General features: G+C 29.3%; 2 protein-coding genes across 2 annotated transcripts; one reads left to right on the top strand and one right to left on the bottom strand.

Annotated features, from left to right (window-relative positions):
- Nucleotides 1-6413: 6413 nt before the first annotated feature.
- Nucleotides 6414-6830, top strand: LOC130824796 (uncharacterized). Its single transcript, XM_057689812.1, has one exon. The coding sequence runs from the start codon at nucleotides 6414-6416 to the stop codon at nucleotides 6828-6830; it is 417 nt and encodes a 138-aa protein (XP_057545795.1).
- A 2254-nt stretch (nucleotides 6831-9084) lies between these two features.
- LOC130825201 (ent-kaurenoic acid oxidase 1-like) lies at nucleotides 9085-13860 on the bottom strand. Its single transcript, XM_057690313.1, has 9 exons — nucleotides 13747-13860; nucleotides 13052-13300; nucleotides 12410-12734; nucleotides 11827-11979; nucleotides 11459-11731; nucleotides 11013-11175; nucleotides 10711-10817; nucleotides 9973-10091; nucleotides 9085-9419 (listed from the first exon to the last, which is right to left on the bottom strand). The coding sequence occupies exons 2-9, from the start codon at nucleotides 13294-13296 to the stop codon at nucleotides 9323-9325; spliced, it is 1482 nt and encodes a 493-aa protein (XP_057546296.1). The 5' UTR covers nucleotides 13297-13300; nucleotides 13747-13860; the 3' UTR covers nucleotides 9085-9322.
- Between the last annotated feature and the right edge of the window lie 3771 nt (nucleotides 13861-17631).

Below are 17631 nucleotides of genomic sequence, written 5' to 3'. Positions count from 1 at the left end.
CCACTCCACCTGCTCACAACGAAAACAAACATAATCAACATAACATAAAATTAAAATAATAAGCATAATGATGTGTGAGGTCATGTACAAAACCTGTGTCTCTGTCATGGCGTCCAGTATGCTCCTACAGTCTCTCAGTCTGCTCAGCTCACGGATTGGCTTCTGCAGGGACCACATCTCTGCCCTTGTCTTGTTCGGCATGTCAGCTTGACGCAGATGGGGGCGGAAGGCTGGGAAGTACTCGTAAATCCATGTCTGCAACAGTGTCAGACAACCAGCAATAGTTTTGCACCCAGTCCTTGTCGCCATACCCAGTTGGCGATACAAGTGAGCAAGCGTCAATGCACCCCAAGCAATGTCAGTCTGATCAGCGGTGACAGTAACAACAGGGTGAGGATGCATCCCGACTCTAGTATTATCCACGAGCAACGTGGAACTCACTATAGCCATGTAGTAGGCAGAAGCTTAAGTATCCATAGACTGAGAACGGTGGCATAGCTGCAACAGTGCACCAACATTAATGCTGCCGCTGGTGAAGTGCCCCTTCCCACGCAGCTCCGATAATGGCTCCCCAAAAAGGCCGGCCAGGCCAAGCTGCCAGTCACCATCAGACGGTTCCACGGGAAGTGAACCGTCAATGCCAATTCCTAAGATGCGTTGCACGTCGTGCAACATTATGGTCATCTCCCCCCACGGCATGTGGAAGGTGTTGGTGTCAGGCTGCCACCTTTCCACAAATGCCGTAATGAGAGCACTGTCGATGTGCTGGTGCATTATATACGGCAGACGACCATGGGGACTGCCAGGTAACACCCTGTACAATTCATCAGACATGTCCTGAAGTTTGATGATTGAATCCAACGTCTTCTTCCGAGCACGACATTTCAAAATCAGAGGGGTGCGCTCCGATCCCTCAAATATAACCTTTGCTACGTGCCCACCGTAGCTGGGTATTAAAGTGGTATCAACAGGGCCCCCGGGCTGGGGTGATGTGATCAACCAGTCCGTGTCCGCCGACTGCGAGCGCCTCCTCCCCCGTGGAGCCGCATCCTCAACCTGGCTTACTCCTGCCTGATCAGAAGTGCCACCCGAGCCATGCCCTCTAATCCTGAACTTACCAGCATGCCCTCTTACAATCGTCCAATCAACAGGATGACATGCAGACTCATCCTGACCGAGAGACTCTTCCCGACTAAGAGACTCGTCGTAATCAGTATCATCGTCACCTGAGCCGACCGTATGACTATGTAGGCTATTCTGGCGCTTAAAGCGACTACGCACTTGCTCTAGGGTACTTGAACGTTGGGTTTGACTATGTATGGCCGCCTGTTCTTGCCTTGCACGCCTTCTTGCAGATCCCGTAACCCCCTTCTCATGGGGATCCCCTCTCAGTAAAGTTGGCCTAGATCTATTGCCGCTTAATAACCCTCTAAGAAACCCTTTTCCCTTACCTTGATTTCCAGCCATTTACTACAATTTTCATATTTTAAATTAAGACGACATTCCAAAGTTAATTTAATAAACACTTAGAAACATATAAATTACAAACAAGTAACAACAAAAATAATTCACAATTACAAACAAATAAAAAATTATTACATTCATAAATATTTAAACAACTAAAATTTAATAAATTAATTACAAAAGATAAATTCATTTTTTTAAAAAAAATAAAAATAAAAAAAAATTAAAAAAAAATTAATTCAAAATTCTGATTCGAAATTAAAAAAAAAAAAATTATTTCCAGTCGCACAAAAAGTGCGACTACACCTAGGTACAGTCGCACTTTTTGTGAGACTGGTTTGTGCGACTGGGGTTTGAATTTTTTATTTATTTATTTTTTTTAATTTTTCTCATACTTAAATTAAAAACTACTTCTTACAATAACATTATAATATTACAATCTATTACAACATTTATTAAATAACAATAACTAAGAAAATAAATTAATTAAACACAACAAACTCATTCAAAATTTTTAATAAAAAAAAATTAAGTTCATCACAGTCGCACAAAAAGTGCGGCTGTACCTAGGTACAGCCGCACTTTTTGTGCGACTGTGATGAACATAATTTTTTTTTTCTTCGAATTAATTAAAATAAAATTACCTCGAATTTTTGTTGACTACTTCGATTCCAAAGCTTTAGCTCCGATTACTTTTATGTGTAGAATTTGAATTTATGGAAGTGATGAGAGTGTTATTGAGTGAATTTGAAGTGTTTTTAAAGAGGTTTTAAGGTTAGTGGCATTTTCGTAATTTTTTTAATTTCATGGGCAAATTCGTAATTTCAATCGAGGGGGTGGCGATAAAATGAAAAAGGTGACGACAAATAAGAATCGGGATATATTATTCCTTGATACATTTGTAATTCAATTATTTATTTTGATATTAAATATTTTTATATTACTAAATAAAAAATTTTAAAAATTATATATTGAAAAACTAGACTTTAAGCAAATTAGATTAAGATCTCATATGATTATATTATTTCTTACGTATGAATCAAAATTATTAAACTTAGATTGAAGATGAATAATGTCACTATTAAAATATTGCGAGGATTATAAAACGGAGTAAGTATATACATTCCCAAAGCAATATAGAGGGTAATTGGCAACACGAGTCAAGACATCAAAACAACTCATAATCTATTTTTATCTCAATTGAAGTAAATACTTCCTTCGATCTTTTATGTTCTTCAATTTTGGGTTTTTCACACACATTAAGAAAGATAGAATCTTTGATTGTAGTGAGTATTATTTTAATTAAATAGTAGTGTGAAGTAATGATTGTATTGGAAGCATGAGAAAGAAAATAATTATAAATAAAGGTAAAACAAAAAAAACCGATTTTATTAAAGTAATTAAAAAGGAAAGAGAACCTTACAATGGAGGGAAATTAACCAACTTTTAAAATTGGGAAAGTTTGGAGCTCTACAACAAAAAAAAGGAGGGAACTTAATCCCTCCATACAAAAACCAGAACAGCCATTAGAGGCCTTGCATTGGCCAAATTACACTAACATGGATTAATAATTAAAACCATATCAATTGTGACTTTTAAAACTTAGGAGCAACAATTTGTCAACCATAATCCATAAACGATTAGTGTGCATGTTTTTGCTTAGTCACTTCATTATTTTACATAATTTCAAAAAAAAAAGCCCCCTGATTCTTCATAGAGGTTATGAATCCTCTCAGATTATAATTGTTCATCAACAAATGAAGTAACTAAACATGCTAAAAAATCAAGTGATGTGTGTTGGTTTAACAAATGCTACTCAACCAAGTAATTAAAGTTAATTTTTCAGAATTAAGAGGTCAATAATCCTCAATAAAATGACATCACAGGGACTTGTACACAAAAAAACCATGAAGAATATCAACATAAACAAAACCCTAGAACATCAACATAAACCAGACGAATATCAACATAAACAAAACCCCAAAACATCAACATAAACAAAAGAACAGAACATCAACAAATTTCATCAAACATAAATAAAAGATCAACATAAACCAGCAGCAAACAACAACACATAAAACCAACACCAAAATGTCAAGTATAAGTACAAAAAAACGAAAATTAGAACAACCTTACAATCATCAGACACGTTTTTTAGGGTTTAATTTAGCCCTAGAAGCAATAACATCTTCAGGAGTGTCATGGACAACCAAATCAAGTTGATCTTCTTTCGAATTAGGTGGACTTAAGGGATTTAATTCAAATGGAGAATCAAACATCCATTCAACAATTGTTGTTGGTAGTGGTGGTTCTTTTTCAACAGCAGGAGAAGAAGGTGGAGATTCAAGATACATAGATGTAGCATCATCTTCAAGAGAGTTATGATATGCCTCAAGATCTTTTTTTGACCACCTCAAAATTTCATTTGAATACGAATATGAACAATCATGAAAGGAACAAGAACAAGAACAAAATTCACCATAATCACAGAGACCATCATAAAGAAACGAAGGAATTGAAGAATCACTCTTAGATTCGTTGTTTTCCATCGCAAAAAATTAAAGGTTCAAGAAGAAGATAATGGTGGATTCCAGAACAGGGGGCATGCAATCTTGAAACTTTGCCAATAATTACAAAACGGACGTCAAAATGTTGAGAATAAACCGATCTATATTTTAATGCAGTTAAAATGAACTAAAAATGAACAACAAACAGGGGGATGAGGGCAATTGAAGCCATGGAAATGGTTTTCAGAAGAGAGAGAAAAAACCGTGTAAAAGGAGAAAGGAAAAGGAGTAGTTAATAGGGTGTAATAATGAATTACACAACGCCCAAAAATAAATAAGATTTAAGTATAATACCGGTTACAAAAAGAGGAAAGGGGGGTTTTTAAGGGGTAAAAGTGGGAAAAAAACTTTCCAAAAATGGAAAGTATTCTAAAGTAGAAAACTTATAAAGCTACTCATTATAGTAAGGTGGAAAAACTTAAAAGAGCGGAGAAAGTACTTAAATATCAATTTTTTCGGATGTTAGATTAGACTCATATAGTTATATTTTCACTTAGTCAACCCTATAACAAAAGACTATTATTTTATACAAGAATTAATTTAGAGTTCTATTTTTTTAATGTGAGACTTAAAATGTATATATTCAATATGAGTATTACATAAACAAAAGACAATTATTATGTAGTACTATAATACTTCACATATATTATCGTAGGGTCAAGCCTAATAGTGAGGAAAATGGCTGCCTATTATATTTAAGATTAAGACATATAATAACAACATTATACATAAATAATTAATGTTGAAACATATTTCAATCAATTGCCTTTTATTTTACAAATGGCGACCACTATCCTATTTTAATTTAATTGAGTAATAATTTCAATCTGTCTATATAGTTATTTTTTTATAATAGTATAATAAAATAGTCATTTATATTATGTTTATGATGCTTTCAATATGACTCAAAATATCTATTTTTTATTTTACATAACCAATTATATTAACCAATATTAAAAAAAATTATGCACATTATATTTTTCTCAAAAACTTAGCATAACACAAGTATATATCACAAACGTTTTCAAAGAATAATTTCTATTTCATGCATAAAAATAACTAATATTTCTTTTTTTAGAACCTAATTATAATTTTTTAATAATTTTTTAATTTATGCATCTAGTGCATAAATTTAGACAATAAATTTGGTAATTAGTTTGAATTTAATTGAATATATCTATTAAAATAGGTAAATGTGACATAATATTTTAGAGAATATCTAAATGAAATTCCAAATGATTATCAATTTTATTGTCTAAAAATATATACCTGGTGTGTAAATTAGAAAAATCATTTTTTTAAAATGTCCGAATATATTAAGTTAATTAATTACCATAAATAGAGAAAACACCTTTCTAAAGAATATAATATAAAGATAATCCTTAATTTACGGGTGACTTGCCCAAAAAGACCATAATTACTATAATTGTTCCATCATTTTCTCATTTTTCTTAATTTATTTTCTATTTTGTTGTTGGTATTTAGTTATTTACCCATACAAACACAACCGTGCACATATCTATTTTTTCTTTCCTAACCTCATGGCCCTATCTAATTAACATAAGAAGCTAATTAATTTCTTTCTTACTTACAAGTGGATCTACCTTTAGATCCCCTTGTAAATTAATTGTTTAATTTGTTCATGAAATATTTTCTTATTTCTCTAAATTCCAAATAAACAAACTCCTTATATTTTCAAAATAAAAAGAAAGCTAAATATTTTTGAATAAAAAATCTTTAATTTTCTTTTTCATTCTTATACACCTATAAATTTATTTAGTATTACAAAGAAAAATTAATAAATATATAAACTAATTTTCATCTAAAGATATCTTAATTTTGATCTTAATCTTAATATTCAAAAGATGTGTAAATTAAGTGTTTGTTAATGAAATATTTCCTTATTTCCCTAAATTCAAAATAAACAAACTACTTACATTTTCAAATGAGAATTAACAAAACCTAAAAACATTTCAATAAAAAATCTTTAATTTTCTTTTTCATCATTCTTACATAAATTTATAAATTTATTTCTAAATTCAAATAACAAACAAACCACTTATAAAATTCTCAAAAAAGAATGAAAGCTAAATATTTTTCAATAAAAAATCTTTAATTTTCTTTTTTATCATTCTTATATAAATATAATTTTATTTAGTTTCACAAAATAAATTAATAAAACCTAAATATTTTTCAATAAAAAAATCCTTAACTTTCTTTTAAATCATTCTTATATTAATTTATTTAACATTCCAAAGGAAAATTAATCAATAAATAAATAAATAAATAAATAAATACTAAAAATCAATGGGAAAAAAAGAAAATGTTAATGATCCAATGATATATAGAAGAAAAATCATAGTCCACCCAACACCATCCTCAATGGGATCATCTAATCCAAAGAGAATTGCGGAGGTAGCCGGTGGAGTAACCGCAGATTGTGCGACGGTTTGGTGTTGTTTTCCTTACACGGCTGCAAATTTATTGACTCTTGTCATGTTCAAGATGCCTAAAAGGCTTTGTCGTAAGGCATTAAAGAGACATAGAAGAAGGGAATTAGCTAAGAAAGGGTTGTTTCCTTTACATCATGATCCTACAAATATAGTAAGTGAAGAATATAAATTTAAATGGGGTATACCCGAATTAGAAAGAACTATTAAAATTATTCGTGAGGGTCAGGAGGTAACTTTTCTGATTGGTGGGAGTAAAATAATGGATGAGGATTTGGTTAGACTTGAGAATGAGATGGCTTCTAAGTTTACTGGATTTTGGAGGACCCATTCACAAAGGGAGACTTGATTAGATTGTTATGTTCGGTTGGAGTAAATATCTGTCTTTCTCAGATTATGTGATGAGATGATATAAGGTATTTGTTTTTGATTTTTCTATAAATATTTTTTACGTTATTTTGTATTATTTTTTGTTCTATTGGATGTTTATGTTGCACTATGTATAAATTGATTGATCGACTATTATGTTATATTTGCTTCGTAAAGATGAGGATAGATATTATTACTATGTTTGAAAAGCAAATTAGAAGAGAAAGAAAAGGAAGAGAAAATAAGGAGAGGAGTAAGGAGGGAGAGTGTATCTTGTGTGTTTAGAAGGGAAGAGAAGGAAAAAAAGAAAAATAGGTGTTTTCCTTGCAAATCTTTCCGCTTTAGGGGTCGTTTGAATTAAGTGTAAATATTTAAGAGATAAATAAAAGTCAAAGTAGAAAAATAAAGTAAATTAGATAGAAGTTTAAAAGAATTTGATTATTAGAAATGTGGAAGAATTTGTTAGAAGGTAATAAAAATGGATAAAACAACAATTATTTCCCTCATATTAGGAGTATAAATTTACCTTAGGGAGGATGAGGGAATACTATACTTCAAATGAAGAGAATCATTATTCTTTTTTATTCATCTTTTTTTACTTTACTTTCCTTCTACATCTTTCACAAGTATTTTAATTAGTTCATTTGCACCTCTACTTACCTTTATTTCACTAGTTTAACTTTTTCTACCCCTTAAATATTTATACTCAATCCAAGCGACCCCTTAAAAGAGATTATATTTTTAATAAAACTTTTTTATATTTTCCCTCCAAATCCCTCGCCTCCAAATCCCTTCCCTCTCATTTTATTATCTAAATAAGATTCTTCATTTCTTCACATCCCTCAATTTCTTTCAATCCAAACACACTCTAAGCTGTGGACAACTAAATTAGAAAGGTAATGCATGTATAATTTCATAGAATTAATTGTTAATTATTGTCATTAACTTTAGGCTTAGCTTTTTGGCATTATTTGGGATTTTTTTTACCTGACCCGATCCGCCCCGATGCCGCCAGTTGAACAGCTCTAATATTGAGCATCACTACTCATTTTCCTTTGTACAATCAAAACAATCTGATTTTCTATTTACATGATTCTTCGTTCGATCAAAAATTAATCTTTTACATCGATTCCTCTTTGGTTATTTTGGTGGTTATCCAATCCTTATCAAATAAGTAAGCGAAGTGTTTATAGATTTGAGTGGTGTGTTAATGTTTGAGTATTGAACAAAGTGGATATACACCCCAAATACCCTTTAAGGATAGAGACTTACTTACGGGGCACCAAGTGTCTCTCGTTGTTCTCCATTCCATCTCTTTATCATCGCCAATGGTGAAAATGATATTGAAAAATTAATGTAATTTTGATATGAAAATATCTTGACAGTTTTAATGGTATATGCTAGTTCTCCTTCAATCATCTTATTTTCTTCACAGAATTCATTCTGATATGAATTAACATTTAGAAATGCATGTGATATTATATAGTAATGGAAAATTATAAACAATTTTTTTATGATCAAAATTTCATTACCATAGTAACGACATGACACATTTCATATAATTTACATGCAAGTCATTCTCGATACTATCTTTTAATATCAATAACCAAGCGAACCGTTAGAGCTTTGCCTATTTTATTTAATTTTGATTCAAGTTTTTTGTTCAAGTTGTATTGTGTTTTCCATTGTCGTCATTGTTGAACGTGTAAGACAATATGTAATACCTTGCATCTTTTTAACTTTACTTAAGTATGTAGTATACAATATACATGATACATTCCAACATGCTCATAAGCTTTTCCACTTTATTTTAATAAATAAATTGGGGCGAAAAAATAGAAATTAAGGGTGCAAAATAATTTTATTTTAAGAATTACAATTGAGTATACTTCTGTTTCATAAATTTTTTATTTACCTTATTTACTACTTTTAATTGTATCACTAAATTCTACATCATAATCCTATTTAAAAATGGGCCCATCGCTTTATTTTATTGCATTTATACATTTTAATTTTATTTAATTTCATCAACAATACAATTTTATCTTCTTTTTCACATGTTCCCAGACAATTAATTTTCTCTGTGACGGAGTAATAAGTGACAAATACAAGTTACATTTTATGAAAAAAGTAAAAAAGTAGATATCAGAAAATCATATTTAAAAAATAGGTGTAAATATTTTTGTAATGACCAATATGTTGATTATATCAATAGTTTAAAAGTAAATAGGAAATTCTAACAAGGTTTCTTTATAAATAATAGTAATAGTTATGAATAATAATGAGTTCAAGAGGGAATTATTAAATATAATAAAAGTACAGATTCGTAATTTATTTTATTATAATCGAAATGTATATATATTACAATTTATTAATATGTATGACACATACTTGTTACTAAACCCAGATTACTTATTTGCTACATATTGCTTCCACGCACACATACATTTATTGACTTTCATTGTTGGATAATCAAGCTTCAAGTTTTTTCATCGAAATCTCAAGGCCGTCAGCTGGCAGAGGGTGTGATAGATAAGAGATTGGGACATTAGGATTCAACATTTCCCACCTGCAAAACGTCCACGATTAATTTCAATGAAATAATGCTATTAAGAATGAATTATATCGCTTTCTGATAGATATGCTAATATATTCTGAAACTTCAACCATAAGCTTGCACTTCTGATTGAGTTGGTGTTTTGACATGGTATTAGAAATTAACGTGACAAAATGGTTATTAGTTTGAATATGATCTAATTCACGTCTCATTTCAGTGGAATATTTAATATTATGTATGAAAAGGACATATGTTGCATCTACAATTCTGAAACAAAAGGTTTTCGTATGAGGGAGGATGATAGAACGAGCCCTATGATTTGAGAGGTCCTGGGTGAAACATTAATTATGGGCCTCTAATTACTAAATATACTATTATAGGCCCCTAACCATTAAATATTAAAGCATCATTTTTCTATTTTTTGGATGGGCTCGGGGCATAATCCCTCTTGCCCTCTTATAAAACCGGCCCAGAGTATGTATATATTATAAAACTTTAATCATAAGTTTAAGTTTTTAGTTGAATAAATTTTTTTTACGCTTTTTAATTAGCGCAAAGGACTTACTTGTATCCAATGGCCAAATGATGGATGAAAAGGGCCATGATGAGCCTAATAATCATGCTTCCTGGACAAAATCTCAAGCCTCCACCAAATGGAAGGTAAGTACCATGCTTAGGACGTGTCTACAAAATAAGATTAATTAATTAATAATGATAAGTATAGAAATTGAAATATTGCATGAATTTCCAAAAGCAGACTTTTGACAATTATTAGTTTATTAGAGTAGATCAATGTAGAAATTTTATTAATAATTATTATTATTTTGAGCAAGGAGTTGAAAATTCAAAATTTGGCATTGAAAATATAAATCTTTTAGATTTGGTTGGTGTGCAGTGATTTCAAATCTGCGCAAAGCTAAATTTGATCCTTATCAATTACAAAAGGATATTCAATTTTTAAGTGTTTGAACAAAAAAAATATTTTTAACTTTAAATACGTACATCGAATATACGTAAGCATGTTAGAGTATAAAACATATTATAAGGCTGTTCATATTACACATTAGAAGCAAAAAAATAGAAATAATAAGAAGCGTCATTAGATATTAGTTTTTCATATATATATATATATATATATATATATATATATATATATATATATATATTGATATTTATATTATATATTAAAAATATTAAGTAGTTATAGCCGATGCTTAGGTTTGTATATATTCATATTTAGAAAATATGATGTTCTAAAATTAGTTTAGTCGTTATAAAGTAACTTATGCACTAAAGAACTTACATCCCATCTATCTGGATTAAAGCACATTGGATCATCAAAATTTGTTGGATCATTATGAAGCTGTCTAAGCCACACCATTACCCTCCAACCTTTGGGGATTAAGTAACCTGCACATACATATGTATGCTAATTTCCTTAATATCAAGAAGTATTGCAAAACATGTAATCTAAAACCGTGTGACTATAATATTTACTCCCTCCTTTTAATTTATTGGTTACACTTTAATTAACATTTTAGAGCTTTTTAGTCAAAGTGCATGTAACAAAAAATTAAAACAAGGAGAATATGTTTTAAAATATACCTTTGAATTCAGCATCTTCCATAACTCTCCTAAAGAGAAATCCAGAAAGATTTGCCATCCTAAGTACTTCTTCGACAACCTTGTTTGTATATTTGAGCTTCTGAATATCTCCATTTGTAATTGTCTCGCCATTCTTCTCCTCTAAAAGGGCCTTGTTTTCTTGCTATATACATAAACCAATAATCAAAATTTAAAAAATTAGATCATGAAATATTATTGTTTTACTCAATAAATCTGTCATTAGGCCTGTGTAAATCAAGACCCACATAAAAGAAGAGTTAACTGCATACAAATCTGATGATGAGTCATCTTAAAACCAATTTGTTATAAGAGGAGTAGTCCATCAAGCTTATATGTTAGTTAATCTCTTTCTAATTATTCAATGTCGGATCACATGTGAATTATTATATAGATATGAAAGGAACTTAAAGGGAAGAGTAAATTACTCGAAGTTTTTCAAGAACAGTAGGGGACTTTGCTAAGAAATAATGGCACCATGTCACCGCATATGCACTAGAGATATGACCAAGAAGGATAGAGTTTACAACATTGTCCAACACTTCTTCATCTTTCAAATGTTTTCCTTCAATATTCTTGGTTTTCATCAATGCATCCATTAAATCACCAACACTTTCTTCTTTCGTTCCATCAATGTTGTTTCCAATTGCCCTTCTCCTATCGATCTCGTCCTTGAAGATCTTAACAATCTTCTTTCGACACTAAAGTACATATGAATTTTAATTTTCATGAGTTATTACAATAAAAGTAAAAAATTGATGTTAAATAAATAACCAAGAAAGAATTATATATTCACCTGGAGGGCATGATAATAAGTTGTCCCGGGGATGTGTATTGGCGTGGCTCTAAAGCCTAAATTCAAACTCTCATATGCCTTAGCAAGATCTTCTATTTGATTGGCATTATATTCAAAACCAACAACATATCTCAAGGTGCAGTCAAGTGTAGCCTGTGATGATAAAAAAATACGTACAGTGGATAAGTGTTGATTGGTCTTTTGAACGAAAACGTAAAATATATTTATCTGAAATTTAATGTTATTAAAACCAACTAAACCAAAAGCTTTTAACTTTATGGTTGAGTTCTCAAAATATATTATATACTCTAACACGCACCATCATACAAAAGCTTTTTAAGCTAGAAATGTGGATGTAGCACATATTGTATCCTCTTCATACGCAGCGTTAAGTATTTCACTTTTAATAAGAGGTGGTTCATGGTTGTGATTCAAACCTATGACCTCTTGTCACGATGGCTCTGATACCATATCAATGAAACAACTCAACCAAAAACTTAATTAAGCCAATGGTTGAGGCCCCAAAATTTGTTATAAATTCTAAAATTTAAAAGAGTAATTAATTAATAGTTAAATAAATCACCTTCTTAAGTTCATAGAAAGATTTGATATTTGGCTTTTGAGACCAGGTTTGAAGAGTAGAAACAATACAAGGTTGAACTTTTTGCATAACCCAAGCAAGTGCATCTGGGCGAGAGAAGCAATTCACAACTAAACTCTTGATGATATCATGACGTTCGCCTTCAATTGATATAACTGAATTACGTCCTACAACTTTATGTGTTGGCCATTCCGCCTTGAAATTTTCACCAGAGTTGAGAATATGTTTGCATAGAGACGAAGCACATACTATGATGCTTGGAGCTCCATACAGATGGGTTCTGTAAACACCCACATTTTCTCCATACCTACAATGAGAAATCAACAATACATGACACTCTTAAATAATACAACCTCCTATTAAATCTAAGTGTTTCATTTAACTTTTAATACTATTTATCAATCATTTTAATTTATATCATATTCATCAATCATTTGACTTTTGGTAATTACTCTATATTTTGATGGAAATAACCGCAAACATAAGACTAAAGTTTAACAAATATGCATTTTATTAATTAATTTTATTATATGGAATGACCATAATAGCCAAATATTCTCATATGTTTCATATTAAAGGACGTAAAAAGAACATTATATTAAAATATGTTGTATAATAACGTACTTTTTTATTTTATTTTTAATAAAATCATCTGGTCGACGAACGACGTTGAAAAACCATTGAAATGGAAGAGTCTCGCCGAGAAAAGGGAGGCCCAAATAACCAGGTGGTAGTGCAGTCTCGGATTTCGAGCGTCGTAGTCTTGCTTCAATGGGCCACACATACCATATCTCATTCCACCACCATAATAACAACCCTACAACCGGCAATAATCCTAATGCCAACGTTACCATCAACATGCTTTCCATTGACCTGTTATCATTACAACAAACCATGAAAAAAAATATTTATCGTAAGAAAAAAATAATAATAATAATAATAATAATAATAAAATTCACAGACAAATAATTAGATAATCGCTTATGATCATATTTGGTATCAGTGTCGTTTTTGATATTTTACAGGCCCTAAGTAAAATGAAAGAAATGAGCCTTTTGATAGAGGGTCGATTTCGGTTTATAATGGATGTTTGAAAAAAAATAAAACTACAATTTTACAAATGGTATTCAACATCCTACATGACAAAATTGTTGATATTAAGCCTCATTCTAGCTCTGAGTCCTAGGCAAATATTTACTTTGCCTAAGATCAGAAACAACCTTGCTCAATATATCCCGTGATTATAAAAGTTATAGTCAGGATTTTGTCAGGATTGAATGGATATCGACTAGTCAAGAATGAGGAAGAATAAGGTATACCTATTGCAGGAAAGAGCAAAAGATATATCTTAAGGTTTTCTTAGTTTCCTCAAAATATCAGAAACTAAAGATTTAACCTTAAGATTTGTTTGCTTTGATGGAAAAATAAATATCCTTGGGGTGCTATATATACTGCATTTGCGTTAGTACTAACCCCAATTAATTAAACAGGAGTAAAATAAAGACTGATAAAGTCCAGCTTGACTGCTCGATGAACTTTGAAGAAATTAATGTGTTAGGTGGGAATAAAAGTATAATTAGTAAAGATTAGTGTACGATGATCACAGATGCGGTAATTAGTCGTGGTTTTGTTTTACACAAATTCTTGTGAGAGATGGTCTTTTTAAGAGATCATTTCTATTAAGTCAACCCATTATATATTTTTATAAAATATTGTAAGTAGGCATTAAGAATGATCTAAGTAGATATTTAAGATATTAAAAGTAGACACTAAAAATACGGTAAGTAAGCTTTGAGGATAATGTAAGTAGGCATTAAGAATACAGTAAGTAGACATTAATTTTTAATGGGTTGGGCTTGAGATACGTCTCTCAAAGAGACGGTCTCTCAAGAGACTAGTTGTTTTTTTTATGCAATAAGTAATTGATACAACTTTGAGTCGGTTTTGAAATGGTATGGAGGCCAACGCGTGACAAAAGAATTACGAGTTTGAATTTCATTCACTAAAAATAATATTAAAATTGTGATGGTCAAAAGGTGACTAACAAATATTAGTCGCCTTTTTTTAGAAAATGACAACGACAAAACGTTTTGTACTTCTAAACGTCAAAATGGCGACGGTTTGGCGACTGCCGGCAAATCGTTACTCAATTTTAAAGATTTTATTTATTCATTTTTTAAATTAGCGACGATCTGGCTACGGCTCCAGACCGTCGCCAATAGAGGCGACGATCTGACAGTAGCCAGGTTGTCGTCATCTTTTGTTATTTTTTAGTATTTTTAAATTTTTTATTTCAAATATTTTTTTTTTGAAAAAATAATGACGAACTAGGTCCAAACATTGTCAATAAAAAGAGTCCATCTCTCCATTTGCAACTTTAATTCTGATTTCTCATATTTTATTTCTGATTTCTCATCTCTCATTTTGAATTCTTTAACATTTATCTTTCTTTCGCTCAAGAATTTTCCTTATTTTGGATTTTTCAAGAACAATTCATTGTTAAAAATAATAACAAATCAAAGAAAAAATTTTTGTTTAAATTTTTATTATTTATATCAATTAATTTAAATATAATAAATACTATTAAAATATGTTTAAAATTGAATAGATATAAAATTAATATAACATTTAATATTCAAGAATAAATTAATAAATAAATCAAAAAATAATATTAAAATTTATTATAAAATAAATAATAAACATAATGTGTATTATGAAAATAAAAATAAATATTATTAATATTCATAATAAATAATATTAATATTTATAATAACAATAATAATAAATTAACAATTAAAAAGTATGCACTATATTCAAGGTGATGGAAAAGGTGGTCGCCAGGGTAGTCGCTCATTTAGACGACCTATTAACTTTATATTTTGTTTAGCGTTCACTTATTTAACGATACGACAAAAGGTCGTCACCTGGACGATTTAGCATCTAAAGGCCGATACTATGTGCCGTCACTAATATTCTTCGTATTTTATAGTGTATCTTTCTTCATTTTAAAAGGAATATTTAGTATTATATATAAGATAGATATTTATTAAATCTGTACTTTTAGCGAAAAGAGCTATTATAAATTTTTGTTTATTTATTTTAAATAATAGATTGTTTAATATGGTGTATGAGAAGGTCATGGCTCTCATAAAGTGTCGTAATAAAATATCTTAAAGACTTTAAAGTTCCACCATTAATTAACTAAACTTTGGTTGGGTGAGAGAAATGTAAGTCTTAATATAATATATTCAATGCCGTCAAAATCGATTTACCATTTCACGATTATTTAAGTTCTGAGTTCTGACATAATAAGAATATACAAAGTCATGGAATGTAGTCAGTCATATTATGGACTATGAAACGTGGAGGATGTGCCAAAGGACAAGAATGGAGTACGCAAATTTCAAATATGCCCAGCTCCTAACATGAGAAATTTTAGTTATTTAAATTAAAATGGGTAAAACATTTGAATTTAAGTTGTTTATTTAAATATTTGTTAAAGTTTAGTATTCAATTGAATTGAATGGATCATCAATTGCGAACACTCAATAATTAAATTATTTATTTAATTTTTACTTTTTTGATTTTTTATTTGGAATACTTTGACCTTTACACTCAATAATTTGATATTTTTCTGCTTCGCAAAAGTGACATTGTTTATTTGTAATTATAAAGATTTAGAGTTAAATGTACTAATTAATGATTGTTTGATTGATTAATTATTTGAATCAATAGACCTTTAAAAAATGTATCGATGATTGTTTGATTGATTAAATGATGATTGATTAATTTTAAATTAGACTAGGAGTAATTAATTAATATGTAACTAATTAATGATTGTAATTGTACATATGAAATTTTGGGGGAACAGTTTGTCTTGTATTAGACCGTCTTATTGTGAAACGAGCTCATACAAGCAATCCAAAATTAAACTTACATAATAGTTAACTAAATAAAAGCTGTTTTTTTATTAAATTTTAAGAAAATAAAAATTAGGCCAGCCAATATTAAGGGCCTATTCTCTTCGCCTAATCTGATTGGATCTGATCTGAATTATTAAGGTCTGATCTGATCTGGTCTGATTTGATCTGAATATTTCTGATCTGCTCTGATTTGGTCTGATTTGATCTATTCTGATTTGGTTTCATAAAGTTATTATTATTATTATTATTATTATTATTATTATTATTATTATTATTAGTTGTAGTAGTAGTAGTATCTAATTAAAAAATATTATTAATTAATGAATTAATTAATATAATAATATTATTACATTGTTTATATTATTAAAATTATTATTTAGATATTTATTTATTAATTATTTTATTAATTAAGTATATTATTAGTACTAGTACTACTACTAGTAGTAGTAGTAGTAATAATAATAATAATAATAATAATAATAATAATAATAATAATAATAATAATATTAATTATTATTATTATTATTATTATTATTATTATTATTTAATTAATTAATTAATTCAATAATAAGTTAGTATTATTTATTATTATTATTACTATTACTATTATTATTAATATTATTAATTGGAAATAATAATTAATAAAACCTAAAATAATAATAATAATAATAATAATAATAATAATAATAATAATAATAATAATATTATTATTATTATTATTATTAAGTAATCATGATTTGATTTGATTTTTGATCTGGTCTGATTTGATCTGAAATTTTTTGATCTGATCTGAATTGATCTGATCTGATTTGATTTCAATAAAAATAATTAATAAGTTCAAAAAATAAGTTAAAGAGAACAGGTTCTAAGTCGTCTCATAGTGAGACTGTTTTAATTAAGAATTTGCCTGGGAGGAAAATGAGTTGATGGGCTTTTAGTTGATAATCATAACAATTCACAATTTTCATACTAATTAATCAAATTGATAAAAATATTAAACTTATACATTTAAAATATGAAATTGGGTACACTTTTGTTCAGATTACTTGAGCAATAAGAATCATATGATTGAGAAATACGCGCAATTCAAACAACATGAAGGCAATTCAAGTTAAATTCATGCAAAAACAATTGAACTTTTCAAATTGGGCATTTTTATTTGAAAAGAATAAAATATTTACTTGTATTAAGCAATTCAAACAGCATGAAATCATAAGATTGAGAAATGTGCACAATTTAAACAATATGAAAGCAATTCAAGGTAAATTCATGTAAAAACAA

The sequence above is a fragment of the Amaranthus tricolor genome, chromosome 10 (assembly GCF_026212465.1).
Source record: "Amaranthus tricolor cultivar Red isolate AtriRed21 chromosome 10, ASM2621246v1, whole genome shotgun sequence".
NCBI lineage: Eukaryota > Viridiplantae > Streptophyta > Magnoliopsida > Caryophyllales > Amaranthaceae > Amaranthus > Amaranthus tricolor.
Note: the sequence above shows the minus strand (reverse complement) of the source record. Positions and strands in the feature narration are given on the sequence as shown.